Genomic DNA, 19,066 nt, shown 5'->3' with positions numbered 1-19,066 from the left:
ACATTCGGAACGCAGACAGAACCTTATTATTCCAAGATGACAATATGTGCCAGTGAGATGTGAATTATTAATTTGACCTCTTTGAAATTCTGATATGTCACTAATGTTTTGTGCATTGCAATATTTTAAGTAAAACTGCTATTACTCTGCACATCTCAACAATAAGAACAGAGTGTGAAGGTTTACTTAGTAATCAATGAAGATTGGCCATCAGGTTTGTTGAATTTAGCCATAAACCCCTAGACACTAAATTGGCCAGTGTTTCAGTTCCATTGTCCAACCCCTGTATATAGATACATACACATACATACATACACAGTGGACATTTTAAGTGAGTTTTTTACAGCATAGCAATAGATGCATCTTTTCCGTGCAAAAATTCCAAGCGAGAATGCTATGCTTGTGAATATTAGGCATGAGCTGGTGCATTTCTGACGGTTTGTTGACCTTGGATAAAAATATCACGTTTCACAGTATTGTGATTACTGCTGTAAAGAAGTTCTTTTTAAAATGTCTGGGTAAAAAAAAAAAGTTTTTCCCCATTGAACAAAATACATTTTATTTTAGGAAATATAATTTTTATCTATATGGGATCTTGGGATGCTTGTCCAGCCTTAGATGGTTTGTCTGAATATGCGCAGTTTTTTTGTACAAATAAAATTATTTCTTAGCTCTGACTTCCTCCTGCATATACTTGGGTAAATATATTATACCGTATGCCTTAACTGAAAAATTTGTATTCAGGTGAATTTAAAATACATTATTGAACAATTAGTACTACACTAGGAAAATCATTAGCAGGAGGCAGGCTTAATGTGTACATCATCTTCTTCATCTTAAAAGTTCTACATGACAGATTTACTGTTTGTATAATACTGTACGGTATCTGTAAATGCATATAAACCATCATGAGAGTTAACTGAGATCCTCGTCCAGCTAATCACCATACAAGTTTCTTCATTTATAATTTTTTTTTTTACCTGACCTCGGATAAATTTTTAGGAGTTTGTAGTTATTTAAATGAGACAAATGTAAAAGTAACAGACTTATAATAGACTATCAACTACAAATTTTTAGGTTTAGCAGAGTCTACCACCCACAACCAAAATACTTAACATGAAAATATATATATATATATATATATATATATATATATATATATATATATAGATATCACCGGACAACTTGGATAACTGGCACAAGTTTCTAAAAGAATAATCATTTGTTTAGTGACCTCAATTTATTAACTGATATCAAACATGCTTTATTTAGGACTTGGCAAGCAACAGAGATTTCTTTTGCTTAAAAAAAAGAAAACAATCTAATCTGATTCTACACAAACAAACAGTTTATTAAATATTTGGTCATTTGCTGACAGAGAAAATGCTTAGCAAGTAATTTTCATTCAATTTAAACTGCTGGTATATAGAATGTCGCATGAAATCAACATGATTTCTGAAAAAAGCTGCAGAGGAATCCAAATGCAAGAGACCATTTCAAATGCCTTTAAGTTTGGTATCACTACATTAGTAGCTGATTACTTTTATGCCTGCTCTTTAAATACCACCAGTGGCATCCATGTGTCCTGCTCTTGATGTAAATGTCTATGAAGACTACTTGCACTTGCAAAAGGAACACAGCCTGGCACATTCAGTCCACCACATAATAAAGTCTGTATTCCTGAAGCTGCCTCATTGCTGGGTTACAAACCAACTCCTAGTCTCCGGAGGTCTAGATGCAGTCCACTAAACAGTAGGCTGAAATAACTCCTGGACATCACGGAGCGATCGTTCCAGTGTGAGAGCCAGCTTTTCTGCGTTAGTGTCCTCACAACAGTTAAAGGCAGTTACAGAGAAGTGGAGATGATCTTGTTGTGGATTGTAACACACTGCATATCCATCTGGAACCAGCGGTCCAAAACACATCACACTGTCTGTATTTGTGGGCACCTGTAGTGACCAAGAAAAATTACACTGAAGTTTCAACTTTGTTTCTATTATGATTTTCTCCTGCTTGTGAAATAGATTAATTTAAATGGGTGTGAAACACTTTGAAAAAGGCAGCGAACTAGAAGACAGTGTCTTTCACAACAATTCACAACACAACAGACTGAAAACTTATTCTAGACATTATTAAAAAAATAATAATAAAAAAGAAGACTATTTCCATTAATGTAAGCTGTTCACTTTTCTGTCTGCTCCATTGCCCCGCTTGTTAGATGTTTGCTCCTACTTTCTTTTGTAGTCTGTGCATCAAACGCATAATTTGCACTGTGTCATTTGCTTAGTTTGCAGGATGTCTAATCGCATAATTGCATTAACTTCACATGTAAATCACTCATGCTTGATGCTTCCTTCACATCTGCTTAGTGCTCAGACTGCAAAACAATTTCCCCCACTCATAAAATGTTTGGATTGTGAGTGCGCAGGAGAGACGCCATGCTTCGAAAGACACTCAAATACATCACGTGCAACGTCTGTAAAACAATTAATATTTATTAATATTAATGTTCAACAATTAATATGTATTTATTAAATTAACTGAAATATGATTTGATTATGTGGTTTAGAATTTGATATTTTATGAGATTATTACAATTTTTGCAGTTAAACTAAGAATTTAGCAGGATCACAAAAATAGTGACAGGTGATTTTGCTTTGGAATCAGCGATCACAAAACTAAAAAACGAGGGTCTGACTAACAGTCAAATTAGGAAAAAAATATGTGAAGTGATACAGGAATCAAGCTAAAAAATATGCAAATCGCTGGAGATTAAAAACCGGAACTGATAAACACCATCATACATCTGGCACAGTGCAGCACCAGCACAATGCAAGTGTTTTTTTGTTTTGTTTTGTTTTGCTTGTATCATACCATCGCATTTTGAAGCAAATCATATTAACAATCATCTGTTGACATCACCTGTTTAAAATCACATCATTATTTAACTAATTTACTTGATTACTAGTCTTAAACTGCTCTTGTCCCAACTTTTTTGAAATGTGTTGCAAGAACTAGAATTGAATTAAGTGTTTATTTTAAAGAAAAAACATCAACAACAACAACGACAATAAAAATCATGAGGAACACATTAAAAAATGTTTGTTGTGTATTGCATTGCAGATCGTGTACACCGCAATGACTTAAACACACAACCAAGTCATGTAGTCAGAACACCACAGGGATCTGTAGTGTGAACTAGGCTTAAGTAACATCACTAAAATAAAATAGGCAATTAATTTTATTAAGTAGAGTATTGCCGGGCTTGTTTTAAATTGTTTTCTGTGGATTTTTTTTCTACTAGCAAAAAGTGTGGTACAGGCTGTTGCTCATGAGACTGCAGCAATAAGCAATAAATTTTAAACAATGTCTCAAAGATGATTCCAACTTCATGAATTAAGGTAGTTTGAATGTAACTAAAATCATCAGTTACCTGTCCTGTTCGAAGTTTCCAGTGAGTGGCAAGTCCATAGGCTGTGTCCATGAAGATTCTCGGTACACTCAGTCCATTCTCAATGGCTTGAAGTTTAAGACCCAACAGGTGCCGGTCTATGCCCTGGCCCATCAGCGACTTAAAAACAAATAAAAGTAAATATGCAACTTGAAAAAAAAAAAAAAAATTAAAATAAAATCACATTATGTAGTCATCATTACATATTAGGATCTGCACAGAATATTTTCACAAGTAAACCTGTTAAGTTACTCACCTGCTCTGTGAGGAGGCTATATGCATTGACAGCCTCTCTGAGCAGCTGTATTTTGGCTTCCCTCTAATATAGATGCAAACAGACATACACACTTGATCAGTGTTGCTCAATAACAACATCTTATTTGGTCTTCTAATCACTCACAGAAACGGCAACATCATCAAAGGCCTGTATGAAGCTCAGCATCTGATTGGTTGGAGAGCGAATGTAGTCTGTTCGTCCTCCCCTGAACATCCTCAGAGAAGCAATGTCACATGCAGCACACACTTCATTGTGAACTCTAACAGAGAAGCGAAAGCAAACACAATGCATTCATGAAATGTATTACTTGTTGATAATGAATGATGGTAGAGAAATGTCTCAAATGTCTCACCTGTAGTAGGCAAGCTGAATAGCCAACTGCACGAAAGAGTTTGGGCTCAGCTTGAGTTGTTTGACAAACTTCTTTCCAAAACACTGGAAGTTAAAACATTTGATGTCCAAATCGTTGATGAGACTATGGGGAGAATTTGGTTGTAAAAATGAAAATTAGCTTGTTACTGTTATGCAGTGCTTAATCTAAATCAAAACAAAATATCAGGTACTTTTAATCAAAGATTAAAGTTACTTTTTAAACCTGCATTTATGGTACCTGCCAATTTGAGTACGGATACTTTTAAGTTCTGTATTTATTTATTTGTTTGTTTTGCTTTTTAAAAATAAATACTGAGTATTTTATCTGATGTTGCCTTGTTTCATTTGTCAAATAGAAATTTCCTTCAGTTATTTTCACATTTAATTGTGATAAATAACTGAAGGAATCAATAAGTGATAAAAGCTCTTAATGAGATTTTAAATCACTCTTATCACTCTGTCATATTTTAAATCTCCCATTAAGCAGCACAATAATAAATGTCGTGATTTTAAACACATTAAGACTCGTTACACATTAATAATGTAAGAGAGAATGTTTTTGCTGACACATAATATGATACCCGAACAAGCATTTTGAAATGTCTAACATTCTATTAATTAGATATGCTGAGGAGCCAAAACCAGAATCAAGCTTTCAAGGTAACCCAAGAATGAACGAGCAGTGTGCTGGAGGACTATCCACAATAGAATTTTGAATGGATGTGGCCAATACAATCTTGGCCCAGCATAATACCCATGCACTCTCAAAAGAAGAATACATCACAGACCATTTAGAAAAAGACAACAATATGACCTAAAATTCAAATTGATTTAACACTTTACCTCGATTTTTTTTTCAATGTAATTATTTATTTACTTATTTTTTCCTCTTGTTATTCATTATGTTATTATTTGTACTGTAAATATACTCAACTATTAAATGTCTTTTTTAAATGCCACTTTCAATGAATAAGCCCCTATTAAAAGCTTTTTAAACATTACCTTCCATGCAATGTGTAACACTCATAGTTAGCTCTTAGTAAATTAAAACATCTAGCTGTTGTTTGAATCTGAAAGGACACAGTGTTTAAAACGAATTATTCTTAAATGGGTTCAAATGTTTGGCCGTTTCATGTGGCAATGATACGAAACATAACCATATATGTGGTGGCGGATTCGGGGAACCAGCCCTTCCTTTTAAACATTCTTTATGATTGATTATGAAATGTTTGTTCTTAAAGGAAGGATCAGCACCAGAGACTATTTATGTGTGGGACCCTGGATTACAACCTGTAAGTGTGATTAAAATGGTTGCCTCCATGTTTTCTCTGGCTTGCAAAACAAGTATTTAATTGTGTGTTGTAACTTGATCCCTTTGCATGGCATGCACTGTATCTCTCTGGTTAACTCTTTATGGGGCTATTCACATAGTCTAAAACCACATGGAAAACCTGATGCATGCCGCTTCCTATAGTGATTTCGATGTAATTGCGAGCTTGAAATCCCCTGGTATTTATCATTGCTTTGGCCAATATTGGCTGTTCTTAAACAGATGTGCAGAAGACAATTTTCAAAAAAAGTTTACTTTGATGCTGCTATGAATATACATTTTCTATTATATTTAAATGTTTTATCATGAGTAAAATTCTTTTTTAAATCTTCTCATGTTACCTGGTAGGTTTGTCATCTATAAATCCAATCAATTTCATCATGAATTATTTACAGACATATTAAATGTTTTTTCTTTTTGTTCATTTAAATGAATTAAGACAGTGTCCTGCCTGCACCACCTTTTAACTAATAATAATTTACAAATAATTTTATAATCTAATACTAAATAAAAATGCAGTCTTAGTGTTATTTTTGCAATTGTAAATACAGGGTAGATGCATTATATTCACTTATAACATGTCAGGATCCATCTCTGCACTAGACAGATACATCTTTGTTGGATTAGCAAGAGTCACATACAATATTGTTATTCTATTTAATTTAGTTTAAATATTAAATAGACCTAAACAGTTTGTGTTCATAGATAAAATACCCTATAGAAAAAAAATGGCAGAGAACTGAGCAGTAGAATGTGAACGCGTTTGTGAATCAGCTGTCCACTGTAAATAATTACAGTAATGAGAATAATGTCAATCAGTTGTGTGAATGAAATATCCTGTTGCAAATGGTAAGTTCGATTAAGGTCTTTACCAGTCTGTACTGCACTTCAATAATGCGACTAAAACAGGAATACTGCATTTCTTAATTCCATTTACTGTATGTTAAACACAATTATGACTTTATTCAGATTGATGTCATTCTGTTTACATGGTAATCCGATTATTGTGGTGTATAATAACCACTATCAAATAACCACTATCTCTTGAAAGCAAAATATAAAAGTTTTAACAAAATATCAATGAATTAAATATTTCCAAACTACATTTTTTTGATGAATTTAGAAATGCTGGCAGTTGCTGATGCAACCCCTTATAACTTATGAAATAAGTTGAAGGAAAGCGAGTGAGTGATGCTTGGCACGTTATAGCTCAGAAATAATAATAATTAAAAAATACTGCAAATAAAAATCTGCCAGACTTCTAAATATTAATTAAATTGTCTGCATTCTGTCAAACTGACTTGCTCCAGTGAAAATGAAGATGATACATGAGTGTAGACCAACATCCTTTAAATCGCACTGTTTACAACCAATAACAAATAAATCAGTTGCAAAGAATATAATTTACCTAACATATTAGAGGTTTGCATTCTCTTTTATTTTGTCAGGTTGCCGCACATATGAACAATGAAAACTTAAACTCACATATCCAGATTCTGCTTGGCCATCTCTAGATCCCATTTGATTTCAGAATTGATGTAGAAGTAGAGTTTCTTGGGCATGGGCAGAGGAATTAATGGAGCTCGCACACTGTCTGTCATTTTACTGACAAAGAAACACATGTCATTTTCCATTACCATACAAATGACTATTAAAGATCTTACTACAATTACATTTTCAACCTCATTTACATATTCTGTCAGGAAACTCTTTGCATATGCCAGCGACACATCAACCTTTCTTAAAAAAGGCAAATTTTACAAGTCCCTCTGAAAACAGCCCATTCTCAAGCACTAAGTAATATTGTTCTGCCTGGTGCAGGCATAGTACAGCAGCAGAGTTTCTAGACTATTCTATCGCCAGAATGGGAGTGTAGTTCTGAAGAAAGTTTAAAGCATGCAAGATTTTGTAAATACCAGTATTCCAATACATGATCCAGCAATGTGGCTATAGGTGGACCCTCTGCTGTTGCATGTTCGTACAAGAGACCCCAAGACCCATCCTCACCCACAACAAACTAAACATACAGAGAAAAGACAGGACAAAAAGCAAGTGGCGTTACACTCAAGTGTGTAATATTCATACATGCTGTGTCCTTGTATTTCAAATGCAATAAAATTAAATTGATTAATTTCACGGGCCAGAATCACCTCAGCTGACCTTGCCACTGTGTTACTGTTTCTGACCCATGAAATCTATCAGTTTAATTTGTATACATTTTGAATACAAGGGCAGCTTGTGCATTCTATAGAATTTGAAGGGTTTTAATTTAGTAATTATGCATAAACCAGACCCGAAAAAAATCCTGTTATTTTGTTGCTTTCAATAATTTTTTCCGTTATTATTTCATATAATCACCAAACAGTGAAAAACGATGATGTATCATGACAAACGTGTTGGAAGTTGACAGCAATGGTCTTTGTGTTCAAATCAGTTATTTGACAACGTACTGTAAAAATGTAGTTAATGAGCAACCAAAAATGGGCAGCTAAATTTACCTTGTTTTTTGACTTGGCTGGCATGACTGCAGTATCATCACCCCTCAACTGTAAAGCTTTTCTATACATAAAAGTGATAGTCCAGATGCAAATTTATTTCACAAAATTCAGTAAAAGCGAATAAATCATCCACAATCCCTCTCCAAACACCTTCAGAGTGGCTTGACATTTAAGGCGCTTCACTGATCTTTAAACCCTGCTATGAGCTATAGTTTTAGAGTTTTCAAGCATACTCAAGCGAGAGAGGATATAGTTCAACTTGAGATTAAAGTTGATTGGTTGCTCCCAGGTGTGGACTGCCCAAATCGCATTTAACTTATTTTTGAGAAAAGCATGCGGCAAAAGAAAAGCCAGTGGCAAATAGAGAAAGAAAAGCATTTTTCAAATGCCGTTATAAAAAGCTATTAACAGCTAAAATGTGCATTTAATAATTATTTATTAAAATACATTTGATTAATCAGCATTTTAAAACATTAATTAAATATACAGTTATAAAACAGTCTATTAATTTGTTTCAATAAGTTTATTTATTGTTTTATTTCTTTTTAAAAATACATGTAAAATGTATATTTATTTGTTCACTATTTGTTTATTTAAATTGTGATTTATTTATATAATTTTTTTTTATTTAATAGTTTTATTTCAAACTAGCCCTTCTGGTCCTCTATAGGTTTGCCTATTTATATAAGAAAGACACTGATATGATACATTTGTGTCTGCAGATCAGTGGCTGAGTAAACAGAAAAGTAACTCCGTAAATGATGTTTATTTAGGCTATTTGTTGGCTAAAGACTGATTTATAATTGACACAAAAATCTAGGAATGCACCAGTGGGTAGCACGTTCGCTTCACAGCAAGAAGGTCGCTGGTTTGAGCCTTGACTGGGTCAGTTGGCGTTTCTGTGTGGAGTTTGCATGTTCTTCCCGTGTTCGTGTGGGTTTCCTCCGGGTGCTCCAGTTTCCCTCACAAGTCCAGAGCCATGTGGTATAGGTGAATTGGGTAGGCTAAATTGTCCGTAGTGTACGTGTGTGTGTGTGTGTGTGAATGAGTGTGTATGGATGTTTTCCAGCCGCCATCTATTATAATGTCTATAGGTACTGTCAGTCTGTTTAATACTGTCATGTATTAAAACTCCGCTGATTTCCTGAAATAAACTTTGCATTTGGGGATAAACCAGCAAAGCTCTCTGATATAGAGAACTCTTCTTCCTCTCGATACAGTATTGAAAGAACATAATATGTAGCCTATTCCTCTTTTTTTTCTACATTGGAAAAAAAAAAAGAAAAACTAATTATGACAGTATACTGCTTGAATTACTTCCGAAATGTTTAGCATTTTTTTAGAATTAATTAATTAATACGCATCGCATGCAATCGGAATGTGCAAGGTTTTTCGAACCTGAGCAATTTTTCGGATATAAATACGAAAAAACACATACTTAAATTCTGGATTTCAGTGTGCCAAGACCTTTACTTGTAACTTGCACATGTGACTTAATCCAACCTCTGCTTTTAACTTTTGCATGTACATTATGCCACATTCTATGTCAGTCATCAAAGGTTTGGCAGCCAAAACACAGACTGTTATCTTATTTGTGTTTTTATCTGAGCTTAAATTTAACGTACTATGTATGTGGAGCTCTTTTTTGAAAATGGGAGATGCAGGGAGAGCAATGTTGTAATGGGGCAACAAACACACCTAAGTTCCTTGGACTATAAGTGTTTAAGGCATGCTTATGCATAGTGTCATATAACTCAGCTCATACTGTCATTTTTTCTAAAGTAAAAAGACATTAATACATTTCATAAAACACATCTGGTTATGCAGAGGTTGACATTAATTAAAATTACAACTCTAATTATTACAACTCTGCCCCCTTTTTTTAAAGTGTCACAAATGTCGCCCACTCCAGGCAAAAATAAACCTCTCTATTAGTTTAGTTGAGCAGATTTAAGGCATCTACTGAATTAGTTCAAAATTATTTTGACAAATGAAGTATGATTATTTTGCCCATGTCAGGCTGTGAGAGTGTGCACTTGTGAGTAAGAAAGCAGGCACTGAGATGCAGGAGCTCATTATCATTTATGAATATGAATGAAACATTTATTCCGTTTCAAACATGGACCTTTTAATTCTAGGGGTAAATCCTGTTTTAATAAACATAAAAAAAAAACATTTCTAATGATTTATTTTTTACTTAAGCCACATACTTATTATTTATAACAGAGAACAATTTAACTTATTGAAACGCCTAACCATATGGCACCTTTAATCTGACACACTAAAAAAACAAGCATACAACTTACCTGTAATGTCTTGTCAAACCAGCGATTGCCACTGTTTGAATAAGTTCCACCCCCATGCAAAATCTGTGCTGCCATTCGACTTGAATAGCTGCAAATCAGCGAACAGTTAGTTACCAATTAAAATAAAATACAGACTGCTTGGCACAGTCAATGTGAAAATCACAATCTATAAACAATCCTTACTTCTCATCAGAAATCCTCATAACTGGTGAGTCCAAACACAATGTAAAGAGTGATTTCTCAATCAGCCTAACAGATTCTTTATTTATTTTATCTGAAAAAAAGGTTAATCAAGCATGACATTTTTGACACTTTATTTTAGCAAGTGAAGGCACTTTTTTGTCTTATTAAGTCTGTACTCACAACCCTATTGTGCATCCCGCTTATTAACGGCTCATTAGAACACTTTCTAAAGCTGTGGTAAATAGTTGTTTAGAGTGCAGGTCAGAAATACCTCTGAGCAAGCGAGTGTAAGCCTGTCCCCAGGTGTGTCGATGCTCGCTGGTCAAAATTCCCATTGGCTCCTTATCAGTCTTCCAAGACTGAGAGCGGATCCGTAACAGCTGTGCATGTATCTGACTTTCTGTCAGTGGCGTTCCATCACTGTTGTAAACATCAAGCTGGAAAAACTAAAACACAAACTACTACTAAAGGTTTTGTAAACAATAAGGTTTGTATTTTGTAAGACACATTATAAACACGTTTAATATTCTTAACATATAATTATAACCAGTTATGATGCAACACTGTCCTTATGATTAAACAAAAGTGAAATAAATGTAATCATTTAATCATCAACATTTGTTATTACAGGTACAAAATAATGAAAATCTGGATATACCTAAACATAGCTGAATAATAGAAGTTCATTTCATGGAAAAAGAAACTGTGAGCCTCAATCACCATTGTTTTCTCTTTCTCTTGTAAATCCCATGTATAGAAACATAGCCAGGAAAAAAAAGAGGATTTTAATAAAGTAGATTGCTGGTTTTTCACTCCAGAAAAATCAAAGGAAGAGCTGAGTTATATGACACGAATGCATTCGACGTCTGTCCCCATTACTTAGAAATGCATAGAAAACAATCTGTAAAGACTGGCTTTAGCCTATAGTCTTTGGCTTTATTGTTGTCCCTTGAAAATTTCTCATTTTTAATTATAAGAGTCCCACATGAATACACAAGTTTAATATAAGCTTAGATAAACTTAAAAATAAGGTAACAGTCTGTGTTTTGGCTGTCCAACTTGTAATGCTGGTCTGGCTCACAAAGAACTGACCTAAAGAGTATACAAATGTTGAGGGCATGCTAACTAATAGTTTTGTCTACAATATAACAGTCTGTGTTTTGTCCTAATTGGCCTGATATATATTTTACAATCACAAGATTCATATTAGAATGAGGGTACAATTGTGTTTAAAGCTCACAGTGTGCCATTTCCATGTACTGAACTCTTATTATTTAGCTATGCATAGGTTTCTCCAGATTTTTATCATATGGTATCTTTAAAAAAATAATTTATTAAGGAGCGGTTCTCAGCCAGCCATCTCTTCACAGCTATCATAACATAAAATGCAAAACATACAGACTACATTTTATTTAACACCATTAATACATATTTATGCATTATGTCATATTGCTCCGCTCTTATCGTCATTTTTTATGAGAAAAAAAAAATGCTAATAAAGGTCAAAAACTCATCTGTCATGTAGAGGATTATTTTAATTCCAGCCAGTATTTTCATATACGCCACAGCTGTCAAATCCAGTTCCAATCCTGCTAACACACTTACCTGTCGGTTTCAAACAAAACTGAAGGACTTAATTAGTTTGATTGTGTGTGTTTAATTAGGGTTGGAACTAAACTGTGCAGAGCTGCAGCTTGCCAGGAACTGGATTTGACACTTGTTATATAAGCTAAAGCTAAATTAAATTGCTGAATTATATTTGATTAGATAAGAAAATGTTATATTAAATGTTTATTTTACTATAATCATTACATAAATATATTATTTAAAAACTAGCGTTACTTTAGGAATATTATGTAAAAATATACAATTAGTCAAATACTCAACAACATTTTATATTTTACCAACAACAAGCAGACTTTACTTGATTATCATATAAGGAATTTGTGCTTTTTACTCAAAAAATAAAAAAAAAGATAAAAAAAAAAAGAAGAAAGTAACTTAGATCTTGTTCTCTTTTACAGTCCACTGTTATTCCAGCTGCTGTGATAAAAGGCCTTGAACCATCCCCGGCAGTCTCCTTGCATGTGATACCGGGATTCCTTCTCTGTATACACAGGCATTAATGAACGATGACCTGCTCATATTTCACATGTAAACACCACTATTTCAAGAAAACCTTGTTGCTTTAGCTGACGTCATTTTTACACTACTGCTAATCCCAGGGGGACCAAATCCCCAAGTCCTGCTTAAGTCAGATAGGGACAAAAACAAAGACATACAGAAGGATACTGTTGCAGAGTTGTAGTGTTTGATAATATAATTTTACATAAACAGGGTTACCTGGTAGTTCCTGACCACAGTAATGTGAGCTGGGCCACGACGTGGGCGTCCATAATGAACAACAAGATCATGTTTGGGTCCTGGGATTCGACAGGAGGAGAACAACTTTGGAAATAATTCCATACATAATGGGTTTCCACGCATGTACTCTATGGCCAGCCTGCCACTGGACGAGAGAATAAATCATATTAAGGTTCAGACAGGCACAGTATGATATATTAAGAAATAACCGCATGCTATTAGTTTTGGCCCTGCTTGACTGAAACATGCAAACACATGTTAGTTAAATGTTAGCGATTAAATTAGCACAAGTGCTCTGAAATAAATGTGTTGATCTACCATTGTAAGCTAATGTTGTAAATAGATTTCAGACATAAATTCAAGTAACAAACCTGTCCACTTCAGCTTTGAAGTTGAGCACACCAGCTATTAACTTTGATGCGAACCTGCACAAGACACAATTTAGGTATATTGACGTGAAACATACCTTATAGATTGAAATAATTATACTGTCCTTAATGCTTCAGATACTGAAAAACACATTTAAAATGTGCAATATATTATTTTAGCACCATTTGAATGGAAAGTAAAAAGTATGAGGACTTTCCTATTAGTAATTCTATACGGACGTTTGTTTAAGTGTGAGGAATCTAAACCGTTACATACACTAATTGACCTCTCCAGTCTGTGAAGTCACGTTTCGGCAAAGAAATGGCTGGATTTGAATGCACTGCCAAAGGTTGCCTGCATTCCAGGTATGCCCACTGCACCCACCAATCTGAGATCTGGAAAAGATAAAACAAAAAAAAAACAAGCAAAATATATGATAGTCTTTGTACTTCATTTGTGTTTCAGCAAAACATCTTCACAAGCTCACAAGGCTGGCTCCACGAATAATGTCATTGGGCTAAATAAATCTATTTCTGTCATACTGATACGTACAAGACATTGTTTAAAACAGTAAATGGTTTACATTCACTGGTGTAACCAACTCTCACGAAAACAAAAGATTGTTCCCTTGTAGATTGTTCCCTCCCCACTCAGAGGCATCACAGTTGCAGTGCATGATATGTAGCTGTTGTCAATGCTGTCATTTAATATTACTTTAATATTCAAAGTTAACTTATGGGTGAACACACACACACATTATATATATATATATATATATATATATATATATATATATATATATATATATATATATATATATATATATATATACTTCTGACCAATTCACAGTTGAATAGCTATCCAATCAGAACAATATGCACGCATTCATGCATGAATATATATTAACTTTTATGGAAATCAATGGCTATAGTTTCAACATTCCTGAAACTATCTTCTTTTGTGTTCAACAGAGAATAAACACGGGTTTGGAACAAGTGAAAGGTGAGTAAATCATGATAGAATTATAGGCAATTTTCACGGATGTAACAATAACGTACACATAATCGTCCCTAAAAAATAACTGGATTTATAGTAAAGGTCCTTAGTGAAACAATAATAACATTTAATGTGTAATATAATCCAGCAATTATGTATGTACGTTAATGCTGGATATCCAAATAAGCTTCAAACTTACTGTATTAGATGAGGATATGTAGTTACCAAGGTAACGTTGGCCTAATTTTGTTTAATAATACATTTGAGTCACGGCTTATTCAGTGCTGTTCTCACCCAGTTGTGAGAATGTTTTGCTCGTTTAATCAGCTCTCTCTGCAGGCTTTCCCCAAGGCCTCCAGCGCATCCAAACTCCTGCACGATCCTGCGAGTGTGTTCGAGCTCATCTTCCGGCAAAAGTGGCTCCAGAGCCGCCAAGTAGCGCTGCAATGTCTGGCCGAGAGGAGGAACCGGCTGGTACGGGACCGAGGAGTGGGCCTGCCTCAGCACGGCCTGGCGAACACAAAGTGACTAAAGGTGAGATATTAGTTTTCATTTAAATAACTTATACTTACTAAGTCACTTCCCTTATACTTGTCTTTACTCTAAAAGTAGTTTGCGTCTGTAATTACGTGCATAAATCATTGATTTTACTTAGTTTTTCAAATAATCAATTTCGTCAAAACGTCCATGTGCCAATAAAATCATACAATAACGTTATATGCCTACACACAATAACGTTACTTACCCTCATCATGAATGAAGAGCAGAGCCTTGCAGGTATTCTCTTTAAAAGCATTTTTCTATGCTGTTTATAACTTACGACGAAATATAAAACTAGAATATACGATTGTGCACGAGGTCCAGTTTTTGGTATTATAGAACCCTGACGACTTCTTAGGCAAAAAAGAAAACAACAAAAACTTCTAACAGTTGAAGCATTTTGGTCAGTTAAAAGTCGTCAAAGCTCGGGTGTGTACGATGCAACACATGTTTAGTGTTTACAGCCGTGTTTTTCGTATATATTCGCATTGAGGAAAAGAGTACGTTCATTCCAGTTGAAAATATGCAGAGGCCAGCGGTATTTTGTTTGCTTGCACGTCTAGTCGTATGTTTACGGTACGGATGCTGGGAGCGGTCAAAATTGATATTAGGCTTTGCCTAAAACTTTTCTGTTGATTGCCATTCACAGTACCCTAAGTTATTACTGTGCACAAACAGACAGACATATATAGAAAAACATTTGGATTTTTTTAACTTACCGTTTTAGAGAAAAGTAGCATAATCAAGCCACTTGATTACAGTTTTGTTACATTTTGTTTGGGGGGTGATTTACTTTTCATTTTCTCAAAAAATTTACAGTACATTTAATTTAAAACTAATGCCAGGGCCTCACAATGGGTCATGCAATTTCTGAAAAATGATGAAATTTAAAATGGTCTATTCCAGATATTGAAAGTCAGGAATTGTATATTTATATTTTGTCCAAATCGTGGTTGTCAGAAATAGCAGTTTTCATATGTAGGCTATCATATGGTTTGTCGATTTTTTTCATCTTTTGCCTGTTAGACTATTTTAAGCACCATTTTAAGGCAAACGAGCCAGTGAAATATTAATTTCAAGAGCTTTGGCTAAAATGACCACCAGGCCACCCTTATGTAAATTCTGGCCACTCAAATAGGATTTTGCTGTTGATATTATAAATTTAAATCTACTTGCAGAAATTTACAATATTTCAATTTCAATAAATAAATAAATAGCAGCCACTAAGTTTTTGTGGATTGATTGGTGCCACTGACATAACTGATTTACTGCTCCTCCCAGATGAATGGCAATTTAATATTTACCTTAAGATATCAATATAAGAAGCTGTTTTAATAATATTAAAAAAAGGAATATGGATAAATTATATTATTAGGGTCTGTATAGTAAGTGCGTGTGCATGTTGTATTGTCTTTTGTTCAGTTTGTTAATTTGTTTGTTGTTAATCTTTATTAATTTTAGACATGGCATATAATGCATAGTGTACAATAAAAGTATGAAAAAAATAACTGAAAAGCTCTTTATATACATGTAAAGTGTTTTTAAAACTAAATACTGTTTTTTATTTGGTTTGCATGAGTACTTCCTGAATTATTTTAAGGAATAAATTGCATTATTTCAATAGCAATTAATTAAATGAACTAAAACCACATTATTTACCAGAAACAAAAATATAACATTACACTGAATTCATTATTTTTGGTGTGCCACCCCAAGATTTGGTGTGGCGTCTTCTGGCCACCCCTAAAAATATTTTCTGGGGGCACCACTGATGACCACTTCAAAGCCTGGTTGTTAGATTGCTTTTCTTTCTTTGTTTTCCAAATCTGAGGATAATTATAATAAATTATATTTTTGCTCTCATAATGACTATTACATTCAAGCAAAATAATGTTCAGGCTCCGATATTTATATGGATAGGTTTACATGGATATTTAGCTTTATAGTCAGGGAAAGGTCTGGAAATTTGACAGTTGCCTAAGAATACCCTGTACATTAATAGTTAAGGTCATCGGAAAAGGAATAATACTTATAAGGGTCATTCCTGGTGTTCGGTATTATTCAGCTTGAGCAAACTAATTTTTAAAAGTGTATTTATTATATTTTTAAATAGCCTACATAATTAGGTACAATTTAAACTTTCAAAAAATCATATTTTTCCACCTCAGGCATTAAAGCCTTATATTATTTTCTATTTTATTCTTATTTGTCACCCATTATTCTCAACCCTGTAACGGACAAAACTGAGTTGTTAATGGCTAAAATATAACATTTTTGATAAGTTTTAGATTTATATGCGATTTAAGTTACAATTATACAATTTACGCATTCTGTGGACTCTTTTAAATTTAAATTTAGTTTAAATTTAGATGTCTAACCCAAACCACATATTTTTAATGTTAGGCCTTAACATGGTGGTTGGTACTCACCAATAATTTTTTCTATATTTAATTGTTTTCCTTTTATTATTTTCCAAAAAAAATAATTTCACAGGTTTGAGAATACAATGACGGGGTTGAAGACTGTAATAGGGTTGAGGGGACACTTTAATTTAAATTTGTTTTAATTAATTTGAAATTATATCTAAGACTTAACCAAAACACTTATTTATCTAAGTAAAACATTTAGCAAAGGCATTAATCACACTGAGATGAAATTAAACTTCATTAAACCAAATACAGTCAAAATTCAAAAAAGTAAACTGCTGCAAGTAACTGGACCGTTAATATAACCTTTAAAAATTCTAATAAAGGCCTATGTTACCAAATATATTGCTGAACAGAACCTACAGTAAACAGGAGCAACAGATAAATTGTCATTATTTGACACGATAAACATTATTTCTAGGAACATAAATAAAAACTGCAGCAGAAAGTTCTGCAGCAGAGTTCTTCTTAATGAAATTGTTAATGAAAATTCTTAATAATAATAATAATAAAATAAAATTATATAACCAGATGGGGTGGTATGAATATTTCAGAAACTGCTGATCTACTGGGATTTTCATGCACAACAATCTCTAGCGTAGAAAATTATATAGTGAGCAGCAGTTCTGTGGGCGCAAATGCCTTGTTGATGTCAGAGGAGAATGGCCAGACTGGTTTTAGCTGATAGAAAGGCAACAGTAACTCAAATAAGCACTCGTTACAATAGAGTTCTGCAGAAGAGCATCTCTGAACACACAACATGTCCAACCCTGAGGCGGATGGGCTAGAGCAGCAGAAGACCAGGGGATTCAACCAGTGATTCCTAAACCTTTTGATACTGTAGCTTAACCCTCTTTATCTATATTGAATTATGCCCTTAATCACCCCTTCTCTAAAGTTGGGTAATTGTCACATGACATAGAGATAAACAATTTTTTTTTTACTTTACATGTTCTGATTTTAATAGCTTTTCATTAATTCATGATGAAACTTGTGACACAATCAATATAAAATCTGCTGCTGGTACGGGTGCCATGTCTGACATAAAATTGTGTCAAAGTTTAAGTGAAAACACTGCTTCAAATATTCTATCAGTGACAAAAAGTTACAGTAAGTATTTATTTACTGAAATGTTTTTTTTTATTTAAAATTCTTGATAAATTAGGTCAATATCTCAATCCTGTTACTAGTTTACAACCCCAAAACATTGACATAATGGGGTTGAGTGTGATGGGGTTGAATTTTTGAAACAAAATTACCTCTGCTCTTCGTGTGGTTTAAAAGAGAAGGGCCACATGGCAGCAATTAAAGCCTTCTTTTGCACCATGCTGTTAAAGAGAGCTGAATAATGTCACTTTCTGTCTGTGATGTTATATAAGAGTGGGGTCTAAACTGCTATAGGTAGAGAATTGCTGGCGTGATGGGGTTGAGTTTATATTGAGGGACATAATTTTGTAGCCTGTTTTTTTTATATTAAAAAAAATCTTATTTTTGTATTTAAATTTATTTATCACAAAAGAACACAGATAAACAGTTGTAATACAGAAAAAATTTAGACTGTGCATTTTATTAATTTTTTTCTACATGCAATTTCAAAGTGCCTCAGGGACATGACAAATAGCTTGGTTTGTGACAGAAATATTATATTTTTTATTCTAAAAATTATTTTAATGTAGAAATCTTGTTGATTCATTATAATGTACAAAGTAAATCAATGAAAAATGTTTTTAAAATGTAATTTTTCAAAAAACACTTTAAAAATTTGGGGGACTGAAATATTATTATTTGCCAGGAATGACCCCTAAAATACATTTTAAAAATAACACATTAGACATGATGTAGGCCTATGAGGATTACTGGACAAGCAAAAAAAAAAAAAAAAAAAAAAAACAAGCCAAGGGAGAAAAGTGTGGCAACAGGACGTCAGCAGAAGACATACAAAGAAGGCTATATA

General features: G+C 33.6%; 1 protein-coding gene across 2 annotated transcripts; it reads right to left on the bottom strand.

Annotated features, from left to right (window-relative positions):
* Window positions 1–1,243: 1,243 nt before the first annotated feature.
* cratb (carnitine O-acetyltransferase b) lies at window positions 1,244–15,187 on the bottom strand. Of its 2 annotated transcripts, none has more exons than NM_001004594.2 (15): window positions 14,892–15,187; window positions 14,441–14,656; window positions 13,427–13,545; window positions 13,153–13,206; window positions 12,761–12,926; window positions 10,689–10,863; window positions 10,418–10,508; window positions 10,235–10,322; window positions 7,347–7,447; window positions 6,916–7,035; window positions 4,081–4,203; window positions 3,852–3,987; window positions 3,708–3,770; window positions 3,434–3,571; window positions 1,244–1,949 (listed from the first exon to the last, which is right to left on the bottom strand). In NM_001004594.2, exons 1-15 carry the CDS (start codon window positions 14,940–14,942, stop codon window positions 1,746–1,748), a joined length of 1,845 nt encoding a protein of 614 aa, NP_001004594.2. In that variant the 5' UTR covers window positions 14,943–15,187; the 3' UTR covers window positions 1,244–1,745. The 2 variants fall into 2 exon arrangements, with proteins under 2 accessions (NP_001004594.2, XP_073786885.1); XM_073930784.1 differs by having other exon boundaries at window positions 1,328–1,949; window positions 14,346–14,656; window positions 14,892–15,139.
* Between the last annotated feature and the right edge of the window lie 3,879 nt (window positions 15,188–19,066).

This window comes from Danio rerio, chromosome 19, assembly GCF_049306965.1.
Source record: "Danio rerio strain Tuebingen ecotype United States chromosome 19, GRCz12tu, whole genome shotgun sequence".
NCBI classification, from domain to species: Eukaryota; Metazoa; Chordata; class Actinopteri; order Cypriniformes; family Danionidae; genus Danio; species Danio rerio.
The sequence above is the reverse complement of the archived record's forward strand: the minus strand, read 5'-3'. Positions and strand labels throughout refer to the sequence as shown.

Coding starts and splice junctions, on each gene's coding strand:
- cratb (NM_001004594.2), bottom strand. CDS start 14,942: ATGCTTTTAAAGAGAATACCTGCAAGGCTCTGCTCTTCATTCATGATG. Junction 13,546..14,440: donor CAAAACATTCTCACAACTGG/GTGAGAACAGCA, acceptor TATCTTTTCCAG/ATCTCAGATTGGTGGGTGCA. Junction 4,204..6,915: donor GCCAAGCAGAATCTGGATAT/GTGAGTTTAAGT, acceptor TTCTCCCCATAG/TCTCATCAACGATTTGGACA.